The following is a 20,438-nucleotide window of genomic DNA, read 5'->3' as shown; positions in this document are numbered from 1 at the left end:
ATGACAAAAAAGAGATGGCTGAAGAATCTGATGTTCAAAATTGTAGTTCATCCCACTGTGGAATGACCAATGACGGGAAATCAAGAGTAAATTCAAAAAATAAATCTCCCCAAATTACAAGAAATGGAAGTTTATCTGTGTCAGCTGAAGAATTTGGCTCTGCAGATGAGTCATCTAATAATGTTGACCTCGAGCGAGGAAGTTATACTGTGCCGAAAAGGAAAATGCAAAAGAACTTGAAAAATGATATACAGCATGGAAAATTGTCTGGAATTTCTAAAAATGAAGGTGAATCAAGACACAAAGTGGAATCCATAAAACAAATGTGAGTTATGTGAGATTACTTGGTCTATTACTTTTAGCTTCTATTAACTCTATCCAAGTTATTTTCGACTCTTTCATTTCAGACTATAGAGTATTAACTTGATTTCAATGCAATACAACTATTTAAAGCATTACATATTGGAGAATAAGGAGCACATTATATTGTGAATGAAGCTCTTACCTACTTGTTAATAAACATTTAGTTTCACCATTAAATCATTGCTATAAACTTAAGGTTTTGCAGTTTATTTGCAGCCAGCGGTCAACTATTTTGCCTGCTGCGAGACGTAGGAAGTTACCATGGACAGCAGAAGAAGTAGAAATGTTGAAGGTACGGAACTCTTTAAATTAAGAGCTAATATAGAGGTTATCTGTGGAAAACTAAGAAAGCATTTTAACGCATGTCCTATCTTTTAATCCAACTGAGCTCATCATACGACTTTAAGTCCTTATTTGAAGGAATTGACTTCTTTTATATTCCACATCTTTAAGGAAGAGTAACAATAGTTTATCTAACAGAACAATGTAATATATGTCTACCCTCATCTGCAAGCCTGCTTAATATAGGATTTTAACAATCTGGTGCCTTCAGTTTTTGTATTAATTTTTGAAGAAATTAATTTACTTGTATGCAAGCGTCCACACCAGTAATTAGGAAGTTCACAATATACTCAGAAGGATTTCTTCTTGAGAATATTTAGGCTGATAATAAAAGTGTTGCTAGTTTGCTACAATTGTATGATAGAAGTTTGACTCTGGACGAAAGTGCTTTGACCACTAGGATTTATCTAGCTTTAGATCCTTCACATATTTTAGCTTCTGCAATTCGGTAGAAGTTGAAGTAAAGGGATGAAAGGTATGAACATGTCGACAGAAGACGTGAATAGATCACAGAATAAAAAGCTGTTATAAACATATTTAATTATTTACTGCTTTTTTTATTTTTTTTACTGCAGGAAGGTGTGCAGAAATTTTCATTGGCAACTAATAAGAATATCTCATGGATGAAAATTTTGGAATTTGGAAGACATATCTTTGATGGGACGCGTGTTCCAACTGATCTTAAAGACAAGTGGAAGAAGATAAAGGGTGAAGGATATGCAAATACTGATGCAAAATGAAATCATAGTAGCACAAATACTTACTATATGGGTCAGACGTTTTGATTCTATGTTGTCACTACTTAATGCTAACTATTTGGTTGTAGAAATTTAGGTTGTCAAGAAAAGAGGTTGGTCTTTTGCCTTTTCGTCTGAGTAAGATGAAATAGGATCTGTATATGCTCTCCAGAATACACGAGTCTGTAAAATTTTGAATTTTTGCTAATTTCTCTTCAATGCTCAGGCGTTACAACATGTCTATTCTACACCCAAGTGCATCTAATATATAAGTTGCATCAATCTTTAGTGAGAATTCACCCTACATTTTTACTCCATCCTGCTCCTTGAGGGTTCTTTCTCTTAGGTATTAAAAAATGCTTGTAGCAGGAGCAACGACAATGTTAGATGACTTAGATCATTCAAGTGTATCTAATTATCTTTTTCACTTTCTAATTATTGTTATTATACTTCCTCCGTCCCTAAATTACATTCGTACTTCTAGCATTTATTCCTCACATAATAGAGAGAAGTAGAAATGTAATTTAGGGACGGAGGGAGTAGTAGATTATAATGGAATAACAATTGAGCTAAGGGTACATGCATGACTTCCTAGATCTCATAAAGCCTTTTGGACTTTGCACCCGACTTCTTATGTTTGTTTTCGTAGCAGGATTACTATTCTTTGTTTTAGTGCAAGCAACTAGTATAGTACTCGATTTTCCTTCGTTGTCAATGCTAGTTCGGGTTCTCTTCAATGTTTATGATCTGTGCTCTTGGTCCATCTCGACTGTTTAAGTTAATTTGGCTTCTCCTGGTCCACAGTATGGATGTGGTTAAGGTTTCTTGGTTGTTCGGGCTCCGTAGCTATTGGTTTGCTGCAAGACCCTTTCAGCATTTTATTCTCTTCGTTCCTATAACGGTTCTTAGGGTGTTTCTTTTAGGTTGTTTTGTGTTCTTGTATTAGTTTGTGTTTAGGTTGTAATACTGCTTTTCTTTAATAAAATCTTTTGTTAATAAATAAATAAATCTAGTATAGTACTCATGCTACGCAGCATGTTTTACAAATTTATATACTATACAAGTATAACACACAAAGCTCTTTAGCAAACTTGTTGAATTGAAGAAGCTGATGTAAACGTTCTTGTCACATAATAGAGTCCAGCTGCGCTAATTGACTGACGTATGTATGTTTAGAGAGGCACAAGGGCGGGTAAGAGAACATACATATGTATGTATGTTCTACATATGATTGACGTATGTATGTTCTAATGCCTGACCTATCTAAATCAACATAGCTGGGGAGAGAGAGTTTTACATCCAACTCATTCATTCATAAAACGTTGATACTGGTCACTGTCCTTGCTAATAATGTTACATTAATGAGAAAGCAAACAAGATTGTATTAAAACATCTAATTTGCAAGGTGGAAACCCTCAACACAATTTCTTTGGTCTAGTATATGTGATGTGAGCCACGCATCTGAAAGTAAGGAAGAAGTGTAAGAAGGAATTTCTCACTCCCAAGATACGTGTAGTTGATCGATTTGACTTTGTGGTATAAAGGGTACAAGATGAAAACCTCATCAACTACGCCGAATCTTGCTTGGCATTCAACAATTGTAGAGTTGGTGAAGCTTAGTTATCAAAAATAGTCGGGCATATAAGATGGTTACGTCTCATGTTCCATGGTTTGCATTAGGAATGACCCAAGATAAACACGATTTAGATCTGAAAGACTGAAACAAGTTAACAGGGTTGGATTATTATCTTCTTCTTCTTTTTTTTTTTTTTTTTTCCTCTAACCCAAGAGAACTATTTATTATGGTATGGCATAAAACAAATTTTTAGTGCCTATAGAAGCCAAAATGTCTACAATACCGTTTCTAATATCCTCTCGTCCAATTTATAGCACTACCTCTGCCCACCGGCACAAAGATCATAATATTTACATACTCAAAGATTGAAGCAAGAGGTAGAGAGGCCTTGCAGTGGGACAGGTACTTTTGCTTGGTATATGAACCATTATTAGATTACTGTTCCACTCGGAATCAAGGCATCCTTGATTACTGTAACAATACCACTCTTGATGAAATATCCGTCTGTTTCTCTTGCTGCTTCTTGTACATTATCACTGTTAATGATCTGCAATAAAAGAAAGGTCGAATTTAACACTTAACTTTTGACAGATATTTCATATTAGTGCCAAATGACAAATGTAAAAGAATGGTGACCTAGGTTGCAAAATAAAAGAATAGCTTCTTAGACTACTAAAAAATTAACTATATTTGGCATAACTTTGTTCTATATTGTCAAATATGGACAATTTGGCATCATAAAGTTTAAAATGTTTGCATGTAATCTTAGCTGTATAGCTTGATCTCTCAGATGTGTAAAATTAATCTGTAAGATACGTGCAAGCTAAAATGTAATGTAATCAAACACATGTACAGATGTACAAATGAGAGTTTTTACTGAGCTACTAACCTTAACATTGTCTCCAATCCGCGCATTCTTATCAATAATAGCTCTTTTTATATGGGTATTCTGCCCAATACCAATAGGTACACTACCCTTACCAGCTAGGAGTTTCCTATCAGCATCAGTCTGCATCATTAAATAACATTAATTAACCACTGAATGTGTGATAAAAGCAGAGCAACTAGCTTGAACCATTGCTGAGTTAAGTTTGGTCCATATCCAAACAACAAAGTACTAAATATATTTTTCAATTAGTATGGAGTACAACGTTTGCTACCAAATATATAAAGGCCAGCAGCCAAGCATCATGAACATTTGTACACATACCTCATAATAATCAGCACCCATTAGCAGTGTATCCTCAATAATTGCACCCTCCGAAATGCAAGATCGAAGACCAATAACAGAATGGTGAATCTTGCAGTTCTGTAGAGGAAGTCATTCAATTAAAGAAAAGACATCACAAGTTTCATCTAGAAAATATTAAGCATATCTATGTGTAGTATACAATTTACAAATAAAAACGTCACAAGTGGCAACAAGTAAGAATAACCAGTTTCCTTGGTGCTTGCGAAATTCTTACCTTAATCACACAGCCTTCACCAATGACACTGTCAGTGATATCGGCATCAAGCATCTTTGAAGGAGGCAAATACCGAGGTTGTGTATAAATTGGAGATGAACGATCATAGAAGCTTAAGATAGAACAACATGATTGGTACTTCAGAATTTCCAAGTTGAGAATATATCATGCAAAATCACAATAGTAAAATTGATAAAACATTATATATCCTCCATGCATTATGATTACCTGAAATCAGGTACTGGCTTTTTGGTGATACCCAAGTTGGCATTGTAAAAGGCCTCAATTGTACCAATATCTTCCCAGTAACCATCATACAAGTAAGCTTGAACCTATACAGTATAATCAAAATATGAGCAGAAGAAACCCACACTGAAAACATATGAGAGAGGAGCACAACATACTCTTAGCCCTATATCAGTTGCGCCTGGGATAACTTCACTTCCAAAATCATTAGCATCAGGAAATTTATCACGGAGTAAGTTTAGCATCACATCTTTGCTGATAACATAAATACCCATGCTAGCTATGAATGGCAATTCTTTTGCTCTCTCATCATCTAGACCCAGGATTGTGGTATCAACCTACAAGTGGTCAGAGACAGAGTGACTAGAGAATTCTTTCTGAGGTATAAAAAATAAATGAGCATTGTAAACAATCATTTTGCTTCTATAAATTCTACCTTCATAGCTTTCAATTGTTCTCCTTTTGGTTTCTCAGCAAACTCAATAATCCTTCCTTCTTCGTCAATTTTCATCAAACCAAATGCAGTAGCACGCTTTTCATCCATCGGCAGTGCAGCAACAGTAATGTCTGCATCAGTTTCTCTGTGAGCTTGGATAAATCTTTCATAATCCATTCGATACAAATGGTCACCGGCTAGAATCAAGAACTCAAGAACATTGTGCTCTTCGAATAGCCACAAGTATTGCCTAACAGCATCAGCTGTACCCTGCAATCATAAGATCATAGATTGTTGATTCACAGAAGAACATGACATCAAATAATTAAGCATGTTGGCAGATAAACAAGACACGGTAGGGACAATGTAGCTAAGAAGATTATAACAACTAGCACACCTGAAACCAGTTTGGATTTTCTGGACTTTGCTGAGCAGCAAGAACTTCTACAAACCCTTCATTCTTGTAACCTCCCATATTACTAGCATATGCCCGGGAAAGATGACGGTTGAGAGATGCAGAGTTGAATTGGGTGAGAACATATATTTTGGAAATGTTACTGTTCAAACAGTTGCTCACTGGGATGTCAATAAGCCTGTAGTTAGCACCAAGGGGCACTGCAGGCTTTGCTCTCTTCTTCGTAAGCGGGTAGAGACGTGTGCCAGCACCACCTCCAAGTATAATACCAAGAACACTCTGCATCACAATTTACATAAAAAGTTAATTCATAATCCGATGTAGTACAAACTTTCTTATTCATACATACATTCAACTGATGAGGTTGTTCTATAAATACATTTACAAAAATAACACCTCAAGATTCAAAAGATCGTCTAGTTACAAGCATCAACAACTATAATATCGCGGGGCTCAATCAATTATCTAGCCTACTGTAATTTATTGAGCATAGGCTCTAATATGACAGAATATGAACCCACGTATTGAAACTGCCCACAATTTCGCCAACTAAGCTAGCTAACATCCACTGATCCATCTCTAGCCCTTGTGACCCTTACACGCAAAAAGGTTAACCTTTGATCAGGGGCAGAAAACTTTATATTATTCTCATTTTTGTATATGAATTTAAAACAAGTAAAACTTCTTACACTAAAACACACTCCAAATTGTATTCCAACAGCCCAAGAGGCTAGATTGCCTAAATTAGCAATAATTAAAGACGAATATTGAGTAAAATATTACTACTACAGCCAACAAACCTCTAAAGAAAGAATAGCATGTTAAGTATGCTTTCCTTTACTGATTAAAAATTCAATTTTTTTTTTTTTTAAAAAAAAAGGAAAATGATACATACAACCCTTACAAATTATGCATATAGATTATAAAGTGTCATCCTTTACTGATTAAAAATATATTTTTTATATAAAGAAAAATGATACATACAACCCTTACCGATTATGCATATAAATTATCAAGTGTCAAAGGTACATTAACCCGTGATTTTGTCATGCATTCTTAATTACATTAACTCGTGATTTTGTAACGCATTATTAAATTATTTCCGATATAATGTATCATTACCCAAATAACACTTTTTCTAGAACCAAAATAATGCACCGGAGAAGATGCATTGGGATTCAACAACAATTTAAAAACTATTCCACATACAAATAAACGAGAGAATCAAGATAACACTTGCCGTAACAAATTGGTAATCTCATTTTCTTTCTTTTTTTCTTCTCAATTTTCAATTTATATTATCACTTTATAAATTATTTTCCCAAATAAGAATATTATCATTTGATCCATTTTCTAATTTTAAATTTCATTGTAGATGTCGTCGTATCACATTTTTATCAATAAATTACTAATTAAAAATCAGACATTCGAAATTGTTGATTCAATTTAGCAATTTAGAGATAAAATCAAACGAACAAATCAAAAACAATGTAAAAAAAATCAAAATCAATAAAAAAAAACTCACGCGACTAGCTTCAGGATCAAGACAAGTCTGCGAATTCTGAGAATCAGAAACAGCCTTAGGAGAAACAACAATCGGAGCTCGTTTAGCGTCGTAAGAGAATCGGCAATGGCGACGAGAAACCGTCGGTAAAAACTTGTCGCCGGAAACAGAGGAAGACGACGAAAATGCTAGATGGGTAGTTTTGGATGGAACAGTTATCGCCCCAATGAGCGCCATGGCCGCCATTGTTGTTGGGTGAGGTGCTAAAAATGGGTGTCAGCACAGAGAGAGTGAGTGGTAGTGGGGGTAGAGAGAGAAACTAGAGAGAGAAAGAACAGAGAGATTTGGAAATGTGGGATTTCGACCGTTCAAACTATATATAGATAAATAAAATAAAATAAATGGGGTTATCTTTGATTGTTTTTGCCCTTTGATTTTCATGAATATTACTATTGATGATAATTGTATTTTTTTGGAGTTTTGGGTCTTGGTATTTGTGATTTTTGATTGGGTATGGATGGTTGTATGTATGGTATATGAGTATATGACTAGTATCCTCGTGTTTGCACCGGATCTTGTCTATTATTCCTTTTACGGAGTACTCGAATTACTTAGGATTTGTTATTTTCGCCTTATTTAGAAATTTTAGATGAGTTATTTATTTGGTAAAAGCTAACAAATGTTTCGAGGGTGATGAAAAAGATGTCAGAAAGTAGAAATACAAGAATTAAAATGAAATCTATATCTATACTATATTTATACTTCTATACTACTCCCTTATTGATAGTTTCTTATGAGTAATTTTCACGTAAATTAATAAATGTATATAAGAAGCAGTAAAATACATTGAAAAGATAAAATTTACATTGGGTATGTAAAAAAATAGAGAGTGAAAGCAATAAAAGTATATGAAAAAATAAAATTTACATGGGAATGTTAAATTTGCAAAAATATTGTTGCAAATTGGAGGGAATATTGGTAAAAAAATTAATAATTAATGGTTGTTAGAAAAAAAAAAAAAAAAAAAAAAAGACTATCATTTTGGGACTAAAATTTAGCCAAAAGAGACTATCAATAAGGGACGGATGGAGTAATATTTAATAAGAGAAACTTTTTGTATAATTATGCCATTTGTCATATTCTTATTGGTACATAATTTTAATTTTTATGAAGGGTTGTGATAATTTGTCTTTTTTATTATTTTTTTGTTTCTATAATTTTAATTTGTAAATTATTCAATTTTCTTTTTCATTTAATTTTTTCTATGAAAGGTTGCATTATTTTTTATTTTATTAATCAATAATTAATAACATAAACTTTTTTGTATTATTATTTCATTTGGCATATTCTTATTGGTTCATAATTTTTTATTTTTTACGAAGGGTTATGATAAGTTGTCTTTTTTTATTATTTTTGGTTCTATAATTTTAATTTGTAAATTATTTATTTTTATTTTTCATTTAATTTTTGTATAAAAGGTTGCCTTAGTTTTTTTTTTTTATTTTTATTTATTAAATCTCATTTTTGTTAACTATTCAAATTATTATGCATTTTACTTTCACTTACATTACATCAATTTCTTTTAAACTGGAAATATATAAAGTATTAGTTTAACTTATAAATAATTTGAAAAAGAATATCTTAAATTAGAATAAGTATTTTAGCAAAAATTATGACCATAAGCAGCAACAAGATCTATTCATATGATTGATAAAAAGTTCAACCTTGCATTGAATGGGATAAATACTAGTAAAGATTAATTACACATATCGACGTGTGATTTAGTATGCACAAATTAATTTCATATTAAAAAAAAATAAAGAAAAATTTGACAAGAATATTATGACCTTTGTTCGATACGCCATAAATAAAACCCCCTAATAAAACAACCTTTGCACATAATCTTCCAAAAATAGGATAAAAAAATTTAGTAACTTGCTACAATGGTTAAGGATGGATACGTGTCATATTGTGATTGATTAGGACTTTTTTAATTTTATTTTTAACATATTTCCTTTAAAAATTAACATTTAATTTTAAAAAACTTAATTATAAAAAAAAAATGCTTCCCTCCCCTTCTCTGATCTCAGTTCAACATCCCCTCCTTCCCTTGCCACGGTGCAACCCTACTGAGCTGCCTACTTCCCTTCACAGCATCACTGCACAACCCAGCACCCACCCCTTCATCCCCGCAGCGCTCAACCACTCGCAAGACCACCAAACCAATCAACCATCCTGTAGGGAATATTTCAAGCCATTAACCCCAAGCTTGAACCCCACTGTGATCATACACTTGAGCATGGTGGCGTCCAAAGGGAAGGAAGCTAGAGCAAAAGAGTCGCCAACAAGTTTTAGGAACTTGTAAACCGTTCACAAGGTGAAGATTACACCCCTTAACAATCCAAGAGATCGTTAACTCCAAAAGGTCTTGAACCAAATAGGGTTCGGGGATGAGGGTACAAATCCAACCTAAAAGAGATTGAACCTGCCCTAAATAGGCCTCTACTTTATTCTTCTCATATTCATGTGCGCTTTCTGACAAACATGCAAACAATAGGTTAACCCTAAATCTGTTTATCTATGTTGGTTGATCTTAATGCACAAGCAAAACTATTATTGGTGATCACTTGAATTATAATCATATTAACCCTAAACAAGATTATTAATTATCTTATTAAGCGTGATTACAAGTACAAATTCCCTTTAAACATACATAAAAGGCGTGATCAAGCAATAACAATAATATATATCAAGCAACATGATAATCATCATAATTATAATCATAATAACAATCATAATTGAAATAATCATGTTAAAGCATAATATTAATAGCAAGATCCTAGGCATGATACTAACAAGATTAATAACAAACCCTAGCATGTCACTAAACAATAAAGATCAAAGCTTTAGCCCTAACATGATACTAACATGATATTAGGAAAGAAAATAGGAAGCATCCTAAACATGATACTAAAAAGCAATAATAACATCCTAACATGATACTAGGAATTAAACAAATTTAAACATGCTTTCTACAAGAATAGAGCAATAAGATTACATACTTTGATGCCTCGTATCTCTTTCTAATAACAAAATACACGCGTTAGTAACTTCAAGGAAAATATAAAATCAAACAATCAAATCAAATAATGGAAATAGGGATTTGGGACCAAACCCTCAGAAATTATAACCTTTCACGTCTAGGGTGAAGGCAACTTCGAACTCGGCTAGGTGTTTCTAAATCTTGTGTATGCGGAATTTTGTAAGAGGGAAGGTTTAGAAAAAGAGAGAGAGAGAAAGCTTCTAGCTTTAGAGAAAGAGATGATTGAAATTATTGATTGTAGATTGTGAATTGATGAAAAAAAACGGAGGTTTAGGACCCTATTTATAAGAAAACAGTCCGGAAAAAGGTAGAATTTGATAAGGAATAAAACTCCACTCTGTCGCTACAAAACCGACCTTGTCGCCAGGCGACAGGGTCTGTGGCATGGCGACAAGGTTTGTCGCGTGGCGACAGCCTGGATTTCTACGCGCTTTCAACACGGAGTCCACATATGAATCAAAATCGATTTGTACAGTCCGTATGAAACTGAAATCGTATCTTTCATAAAATAATATTTTATTCCAAATAATACTTTATCAAAATATAATTATTAATTCTAATTCTATTAGGATTAAAGAGAACCCTCTAGAGAATTCTAGAAGACTATAATCAATTCTAATAACTTTAGGAATAATAATTAACATTAGGCCCTCCCCTAGATCATTGAGCCGTAAGTAAAGATCAAACCGGGCCTAGTTTAGTATTTTGGCCATAACTTCCTCATTATTCATCGGAATTGGGCTTATAATATATCGTTGGAAAGCTCTTTGCAAGCCCCATCCAATTGCAATATTATTGGACCCTTGTCGTGGACAAAACTAAACTGGATTGGCTATTTTCATAAAATAGAGTTGTTTTCGAAAACAAAAAGAAAGAATTTTAATAAAAACCAACCGCAACACTTGACTTTTCACACTTTCACCTCGTTCGATTATCATTCGATGCAAAAGGTATTCATCACTGGGTTTGGTTTTGGGGAGACACATTTGGGTGTCTACAGAAGCCCCCACTTTCACTGAGTTTGGAGAAACGCAAGTTTCGAAAACGAAAGTCAAAGTAGCGATAGGGATGGAGAATGATTCAAAATGTTCTGCGATCCTAAATCATTCTTGTAACGCCGATACCTTCTAACTAGAGTTAGTTAAACAGATAAGAGAGTTAAGAAACGCGTATCTTGCACTGTCGAGCACACGTCTCTGAAGTAATCGGTTTGTTGTGACGATCTTCCTCAAGCTAGGGGATACCGCCTGAAGACTTCTACGCTTGTAACTGCCTCCAATTTCCGCTGTGATAGTCTTCTGCATGCCAGAGAATACTATCGAAGATTGCTTCGCTTGAAACGATCTTCTACTGCTTTGTGACCATCTTCCGCAAGCCAGGGAACATGATCGAAGATTGCTCCGCCTGAAGCCATCTTCAATTGTTGCGATAATATTCCGGAGAAAATTACCGAAGATCAACGCCTGTCGATCCTTAATGCTGCTTGAATTTTGCTGTTGATGCTTTGGGTGATGACTATCCTCTTTTCTTCAAGAACAGTTGTCAACACGACTCTTGTATGATGTATGACAATCCGATTTAGGGATAGTTGTCAATGCCACTTAACAATCCGTCCTTGGAAATGTTGCTACGATAAAGCGACAATCCGTATCTTGGAAAATTTGCCAAAATCCAATTTTGGGAAAAGTTGCCAATGCTTCGTAACAATCTGTCATAAGATCTTTGCTACAATCGACAATCCACATCTTGGAATATAACTCTTGAAAGCAATCCACCTTGGAAATTTGCCAACGCTATGCGACAATCCATTTAGGAAAATATTGCCACTATTGACAATCCGCGTCTTGGAACATTTGCAAAAAGAGTCGACCGATATTCCACTTCGGGAAAATTTGCCACTTACTGAAATGAATGACAATCCACGTTGAGGAACCTTTGCCGAAATTTATGATGAGTAGAGACCTACGACAATTCTTTGGGAAATTTTTCCATAGGGAACTATGTGTATGACAATCCAATCTCGGAAATATTGCCAAGGATTTGATGCATGTATGACAATCCGAACTTGGAAAACTTGCCAAATAGAGAAAGAGTACGACAATCCATGCTTGGAAACATTGCCAATTTGAGATGACAATCCAATCTTGGAAAAATTGTCGAAGATTTAATGAATGTATGACAATCCGAACTTGGAAAAACTTGCCAAATAGAGAAGGAGTACGACAATCCACGCTTGGAAACTTTGCCAGAGATGACAATCCAGTCTTGGAAAAATTGTCGTTTAAGAAGAATGCGCGACAATCCACTTTTGGAAATATTATCAGTTGGGGATGACAATCCAATCTTGGAAAAATTGTCATATAAGTGCTTGCTTTTGAACCGATGCCTTGGTGCTTGTAATGAGCCAATGTTTAGGCGCTTAAGCTAAATGAGACGATCGTCGTCAGGTCAATCACTTACTGCGATTGTAATCGAGCCGACTACTAATCATGTCAATTTGCTTATAGGGGCTAACTGGCGTACCAAGGAACCCGAAATTGTTGTATGAGGTCCGCATAATCCAATATAGGACCACGCATCTCATTGCTGCTCCGGCGCACGCTGGAAACCGTTGTCGCCGCGTCCTCGCTCTGTCGTCAGGCGACAGATTTTGTTGCCAAGCGACAACCTTGTCGTCTGACGTTGGAGTCAGGTTTTCATTCGCGGTTTTTCGAAAAATCCGGGAATGTTCTTGCTCATTGAAATGTACTTGCATTTATATTTTGGACTATAGGACTTTGCTTATCTTTCTTTAGAGTTGACCTAAGACTTAGTATTGCTTGACTCGACGTGTAACTTGATGTACTCAAATCGACTCGTGTGCGTAGCCTTAACTCGATGTGATAACACGACATGACTCAATGTGTACATGACTCGTGTGTGCATTGTAATGTGATCGTGCGACTCGAAAAAGCCAAAATTTCCGTCATTTTTGTGGAGGGTACCGACTTTCTCCCGAAAAAGAAAGACGCAAAAAAAGAAAGAAGCGAAGTTTTTGAAGGTGTATGTTGAATGAGCTTATTCCGTTAACGTTGTCTCTCACAGTACAAGGATTGTAACATCTTAGACTATCTTGGTTGACTCGATAATGGAAGTATTTAGGTAACTTAGGCGCGGAGGCTAAATACTTCGTACTTTATGATGCAATGATGAGTGATGAGTGATTTTGTTATGACAAAGTATGCTCCAACGTTGTGTTAAGATTTCATGACTAAGGGTTCCTAAGGGAAGGACTTTTTGGTCACGTATCTGTGATGTGTGTGATAGTGACACTAAAGTTAGGCCGCAAGGGCTAATGGTGGAAAATTATATTGAAAAGAGTCAAATGGTGGTGACTCTTAGGCTATGTAAGCTAATGATGTAAGGATCAAGCCCCCAAGTCTAGCTCTAAGTAGATAGGGATGAGCATAGGAGATCCCTTGATATGGTCATGCATGTTTATTATGGCCGCACCTCGATGTGAGGTTGCCTACGTATCCATTAAGAATCAGGCCGAACGTAGCTCTAGCTGAACCTCGCACAAGTGTGTATACCTTAAAAAGGTCTTTTAAGGGTTGTAACGTGGTTAGGCTAAAGGTTTGAAGAAGAGGGGGATAAAGGCTCAACACCCTAGGTAAGCCGCCAAGGTGTGCAACCTTGCTTTTGAGTCTTTGTATTTTTATGCTTGAGTGTTTTAACTCTTTTTTCTTTTTTTTTGCTTTTGCATTTTTTTTTATTTTTATAAGTGTGGGAAATCCCGATCATGCGGTCTATCACTCACTTGGCATTCATGTTTCTCAGGCACGGTACCAAGCATTCGATAAGAAACGCAATCTGAGACGTGTTCATATCAAAGACATGTTCATGTCAAAGACATTGGAACACTTGCCCTTTTGTACACTTTTATTTTTTCTATTTTGCTATTTTAATCTTTTGAAGTCACTCAAGCTTTTGAATTTGCATAAGTTGCACACCATCCCATCCCAAGGTTAGGTATATATGGGTTGAAAATTAAAAGGTTTATCGTTAGATGAGACTCAAAGTGGTTTATCAAAAAAGGATTTATTTTTTAAAGGGTGAAAGGTGATATTATGTGGCTACAAGGGGTGCCTCAAATCATTGGTATACCTTATGCTTAGTTCGACGTTTTTTTTATTTTTTTATTTTTTTATTTTTTAATGCAATGCAATGTGATGATCACATGAAAGGAAACAAATGCTCATTTTATTAAAGGGAGAAAAGAAACATACAAAATAATAAAAAAATCTAAGGAAGAAGGTTCCTATTGCTAGACTTATTGGGGAAAGGAATAAAAAAGAAATAGAAAAAGAGGTCACAAAATCTTGTCGTTGAAGCTTGCCTCTTATCTTGTGCCTTATCATCACTCGGTCTTCTTGCCGACTGGAGGTATAGGAAGCTTGTTATTGTCGATCAAATATTGGATTGCTTCCTTTAGCTTCCAACAACTCTCATTAGTATGACCCCTACCTTGATGGTACTTTCAGCTTACATTTGGGTTCCAACTAGGCAATCTCTTCTCAAGTGGGGGATCTTGAATGGGTCCAATAGTAGTAATGAGTTTCTTTGCATGGAGTCGATCGAAAGCATCATCGTAGCTAATTCCAATAGGGGTGAAATCCTTTCTTAGTTGCTTTCGAAATCTTCGATTATCCATGGCTAAGATTTCATTAATGTCGAAAATACCAACACTGTTGCTAGAGTAGGTGTTTTCGGAAGAAGAAGGATAGTCGTTCTTCTTTCCTTTACAGCCACTGTTGTTATCGTTACTAATCATGGCCTTCTTGTCGCGCGGAGGAACATGAAGGAGACTCGAATCAATGAGGTCTTGGACACGATCTTTGAGGATGAGACGTCCTTCGGTAGTGTGATCATGGCCTCTATGGTGTTGATAATGAGAACGCTGTTCGATAACCATTATCCAATCTCTTAATCCTTCTATTGCACCCATAAGCGTGACAACGGTATTTCGTAATTCCTGAACATCCTCTTCCAGGCTTGACGAGCTTTCACTAATATTACTTAAGAAAATTTCCTTTTCGCCGGCCATTACTACAACCCTTTTGTTTTATAAAAAAGTGATGCTTTATCAAAAGTGTTGTCTTGGTTAAGTGCTCTTCTCTCTTTGACTAAGTACTGTGGAAAGGGAAATTAGGGGATATGCATGGTTAATTATTTGACTCAACTCTATTCAACATGCAATGGATGGAAGAAGGTAGGAAAAATGAATATTGTGATATGGGGAAAGCATGTAGAGAATGGAAAGATGATGTAGATGGAGAGATATGAAAAAATTAGGAATAGAATGTGCCCCCAACTCAAATGACGGAAAAAACCGACTCATGCATGAACCTAAGACATGGTCATGGTGACTATATAAAGTGAGTGCTAACACTAGTGAGTTTAGGTGACATGTTAAGACTCGTGTCATGACCATGTGGCTAGACTATGTGACTAGACTCAAGCAAGGACTAAGTTAAGACCTCACATATGTGCACTAAACTGAACAGGCTGTAGTATTTTAGTCATAACTTTTGATCTGTGACTCTGATTGGGACGAAACCAACGCCAAATTAAAGATAAAACTTGGGGCTACAGATCCATTTCTTTTACGACTCGTATTTCTTTCTAGAACTCCGGTTATGACCAAAACAAGTTGACTCTTGTGCAGTATACGGGAATAAAAATCCGGGTTGACTCAAAGGAACTATGACTCGATTTTAGACATATTTATTAGCCAAATTAATTAACTAATTAATTAAGCAAAGTCCTTTAGTCTTTGGTTAGTTTATTTAGACTTAAACACAAGTCAAACAAACGGTTAGCACATATAGGGTATGCACAAGCAAAGAATGCACAAATAGTTCAAATAGTCACAATATGATGCAATGAGTTTGCAACCTAACCATGGCTCTAGTCTTCTAAAGTTCAGGATATGGGTTAGTCAAAGAGGATCCATGGTTATGAGTCCGGATGCACCGCGCGGAAGCCTTACCTTTGGAAGGGTTGGCGCGAATGGATGGGACCCCGCGAGTTAAACTCGCTTCCATGGTTTGGTGGATTCACAAACTCGGATGTAACCGTCGTTGCCAGGAGCTTTCGATTGGGTAGATGGAGCGTGAAACCCCAGAGGGTTATGTCCATATGTAGAACACATATGGGTTTCAGAAAAGTGAGAAAAACTCAATCAGGAAGTAGAATCGAGCCAACAGTGCTAGAAATGGTCAAAACAAGAAGGCAGAGTTCTGGCTCGGTATTGGAAGAACTTGGCGCCAGACTACAGGGACTGTCGCCGCAAAAGTACCCCTGTCGCCAAGCGACAGAATTTTTGACAGGCAACAGAAGCACTTTACAGGCGACAAGTCCTGTTTTCTAGGCGCTAGTTCCTACATGCCTCAGCAGGTATCTACGTTCTTAGAATTTTTCAGATTTCGCAGCATTATTTCGATTCTAGTTGTGAAAGATATTTCTCAAATTTCCTACGTGTAAAAATCCTATGTTTTTGACTCATTTCGGATGGTCTATCCAATGAGGACCTTTTTTATGCATATGACAATAATGCTAATCAAAATTACGCACATGAAATACTTAGAACTTTTCGAGTCTCATCCACTCATTCTAAATCATTGCCGAAATAAATTTCAGGAATTAAAATAGAAATCCTCCCCAGTGGAGTCGCCAAAAACTGTAGGGAATATATTAAGCCATTAACCCCAAGCTTGAACCCCACTGTGATCATACACTTAAGCATGGTGGTGTCCAAAGGGAAGGAAGCTAGAGCAAAAGAGTCGCCAACAAGTTTTAGGAACTTGTAAACCCTTCACAAGGTGAAGATTACACCCCTTAACGATCCAAGAGATCGTTAAATCCAAAAGGTCTTGAACCAAATAGGGTTCGGGGATGAGGGTACAAATCCAACTTAAAAGAGATTGAACCTGCCCTAAATAGGCCTCTACTTTATTCTTCTCATATTCATGTGCGCTTTCTGACTAACATGCAAACAATAGGTTAACCCTAAACCTGTTTATCTATGTTGGTTGATCTTAATGCACAAGCAAAACTATTATTGGTGATCACTTGAATTATAATCATATTAACCCTAAACAAGATTATTAATTATCTTATTAAGCGTGATTACAAGTACAAATTCCCTTTAAACATACATAAAAGGCGTGATCAAGCAATAACAATAATATATATCAAGCAACATTATAATCATCATAATTATAATCATAATAACAATCATAATTGAAATAATCATGTTAAAGCATAATATTAATAGCAAGATCCTAGGCATGATACTAACAAGATTAATAACAAACCTAGCATGTCACTAAACAATAAAGATCAAAGCTTTAGCCCTAACATGATACTAACATGATATTAGGATAGAAAATAGGAAGCATCCTAAACATGATACTAGAAAGCAATAATAACATCCTAACATGATACTAGGAATTAAACAAATTTAAACATGCTTTCTACAAGAATAGAGCAATAAGATTACATACTTTGATGCCTCGTATCTCTTTCTAATAACAAAATACACGCGTTAGTAACTTCAAGGAAAATATAAAATCAAACAATCAAATCAAATAATGGAAATAGAGATTTGGGACCAAACCCTCAGAAATTATAACCTTTCACGTCTAGGGTGAAGGCAACTTCGAACTCGGCTAGGTGTTTCTAAATCTTGTGTATGCGGAATTTTGTAAGAGGGAAGGTTTAGAAAAAGAGAGAGAGAGAAAGCTTCTAGCTTTAGAGAGAGAGATGATTGAAATTATTGATTGTAGATTGTGAATTGATGAATAAAAACGGAGGTTCAGGACCCTATTTATAAGAAAACAGTCCGGAAAAAGGTAGAATTTGATAAGGAATAAAACTCCACTCTGTCGCTACAAAACCGACCTTGTCGCCAGGCGACAGGGTTTGTGGCATGGTGACAAGGTTTGTCGCGTGGCGACAGCCTGGATTTCTACGGGCTTTCAACACGGAGTCCACATATGAATCAAAATCGAGTTGTAAAGTCCGTATGAAACTGAAATCGTATCTTTCATAAAATAATATTTTATTCCAAATAAAACTTTATCAAAATATAATTATTAATTCTAATTCTATTAGGATTAAAGAGAACCCTCTAGAGAATTCTAGAAGACTATAATCAATTCTAATAACTTTAGGAATAATAATTAACATTAGGCCCTCCCCTAGATCATTGAGCCGTAAGTAAAGATCAAACCGGGCCTAGTTTAGTATTTTGGCCATAACTTCCTCATTATTCATCGGAATTGGGCTTATAATATATCGTTGGAAAGCTCTTTGCAAGCCCCATCCAACTACACTATTATTGGACCCTTGTCGTGGACCAAACTAAACTGGATTGGCTATTTTCATAAAATAGAGTTATTTTCGAAAACAGAAAGAAAGAATTTTAATAAAAACCAACCGCAACACTTGACTTTTCACACTTTCACCTCGTTTGATTATCATTCGACGTAAAAGGTATTCATCACTGGGTTTGGTTTTGGGGAGACACATGTGGGTGACTACACATCCCCTTCTCTGACACTTGACCCCAATCCCGAAACCCTTGCTAGATCGCCAGACTTCCTTGTCCAAAGTACGCCTATGCTAAACCAAGGGTTTTCGAGCTACGAGAATCCCCTCCAAGATTAATATTATTTTGTTCTCAAGGAAAGGTTTTTTTTTTTTTTTTTTTTTTTTTTTTTTTTTTTTTTGACAAATTTTTCTCAAAGAGAAGTTAATTGTTAATAAACCCACCATTGAAAATAGTAAATTTCTTTTCAATTCTATTTCACTATGCATTCATATTTAAAGTGTCGCTTATGTATGATAAAAATAATGTGTTTTTCACATTTAACAAAATTGCTATTTTTGGTTTACAGAAAGGTCATTGTGGATCATTAGTAAGTGAAGTTCAAATTAGGCTACAAATTCTCTTTGGGTAAGCCTTTTAATTTCTTCTAATTCATGTATATTCCAGAACAATGAATTAGAAAAAAAAAATTGTAGCCCTTATATGTATATTTACTATAGAGTACAAGATTTATTTGCATGGTTGATATGGCATATATGGTGGAAGATTGGTATAGTATTCAATAGAATTGGTAAAAATGTAATAATCTTTAATGTATGTATCTCGGTTCAAACTTTAGGGTGTCTATGATGTCATGGTAACATTTATTGAGGCTAAAGAACTCTTTCACTATATCACAACTTAAATTCAGTTGATGCAGAACAATAAAAACTCACATAAATTGATATATATGTCAAATAGGATCAAACAGTTTGCATCTTTTTAAATCATTAACTAGTTTTTGGGCCCGGACGATGCCCCGAATTATTACATGGAATTGATTAGTAATATATGTTGTAATTTATGATTCAATTTTCTTCTAATTAAATTTGTTGTTCATATTGTTATATGTTATATATTAATATTTTGTATTCAAAAGATCACATAAAAAATCACATAACTTGGTGGTAAGACAATTAATTCTAGAATTAGAGGTTTTGAGTTCAAATCTTGTGGTGAACTATTTTTTTTTTTTTTTTTTATTATAAGTGCATGACATGTAATGAAAACAAATGGAAGGGAGAGCCACATGGCGTCATGAGTAGTTGCATGGGTGGCGTGGCGTAATGAGGAGAATTTACGTGACACGTGGACGTTGTTAGAAATGCCTTTTAATATAAGTACTAGTTATTGATCCAGGCGATGCCCCGAATCATTATAAATCCATATATTTGATCAAATTAATTTATAAGTGTTAATGTTGAACAATATTACTATAATTAAATGAATATATAATAAGAGATTATACATATGAAGAGTTTTCAATAAAATTAAACACTATTATATAGCATTAGTGTTAGGCCAATGAAAAGTTTTTGTAAAATAAACTAAACATCAATACAATTCAATATGGTGAGAGTAGGGGTGAAAGGTCGGTTTGCAGTTTGGATTATAGCCAAAACCGAATCCAATCCAAAATAATTCGGTTTCGAAAATTCAATCCGAATCCAAACCGAATAAATATTCGATCCAATCCAATCCAAACCGAATTAATTTGGTTTTTCAAATTAGAATCCAATCCAAACCGAAATTTGTTCCCTACTTTTGCAACATTCAAACCCGAAACCCGAACTTCACCCAAAAAATTCATACAATTATTCAACCTCTTCTTGTTAAC

At 35.1% G+C, this 20,438-nt stretch overlaps 2 protein-coding genes across 2 annotated transcripts; one reads left to right on the top strand and one right to left on the bottom strand.

Moving 5' to 3' along the window:
• LOC145587604 (uncharacterized) lies at positions 1–1,467 on the top strand. Its single transcript, XM_081644334.1, has 3 exons — positions 1–325; positions 580–655; positions 1,281–1,467. Exons 1-3 carry the CDS (start codon positions 15–17, stop codon positions 1,443–1,445), a joined length of 552 nt encoding a protein of 183 aa, XP_081500460.1. The 5' UTR covers positions 1–14; the 3' UTR covers positions 1,446–1,467.
• A 1,702-nt stretch (positions 1,468–3,169) lies between these two features.
• Positions 3,170–7,453, bottom strand: LOC145589497 (glucose-1-phosphate adenylyltransferase small subunit, chloroplastic/amyloplastic-like). The gene is made up of 9 exons (XM_081646088.1): positions 7,107–7,453; positions 5,564–5,860; positions 5,167–5,436; positions 4,889–5,068; positions 4,713–4,816; positions 4,485–4,596; positions 4,229–4,327; positions 3,908–4,027; positions 3,170–3,565 (listed from the first exon to the last, which is right to left on the bottom strand). Exons 1-9 carry the CDS (start codon positions 7,329–7,331, stop codon positions 3,449–3,451), a joined length of 1,524 nt encoding a protein of 507 aa, XP_081502214.1. The 5' UTR covers positions 7,332–7,453; the 3' UTR covers positions 3,170–3,448.
• Between the last annotated feature and the right edge of the window lie 12,985 nt (positions 7,454–20,438).

The sequence above is a fragment of the Chenopodium album genome, chromosome 17 (assembly GCF_948465745.1).
Source record: "Chenopodium album chromosome 17, dcCheAlbu1.1, whole genome shotgun sequence".
Classification (NCBI taxonomy): domain Eukaryota; kingdom Viridiplantae; phylum Streptophyta; class Magnoliopsida; order Caryophyllales; family Amaranthaceae; genus Chenopodium; species Chenopodium album.
Note: the sequence above shows the minus strand (reverse complement) of the source record. Positions and strands in the feature narration are given on the sequence as shown.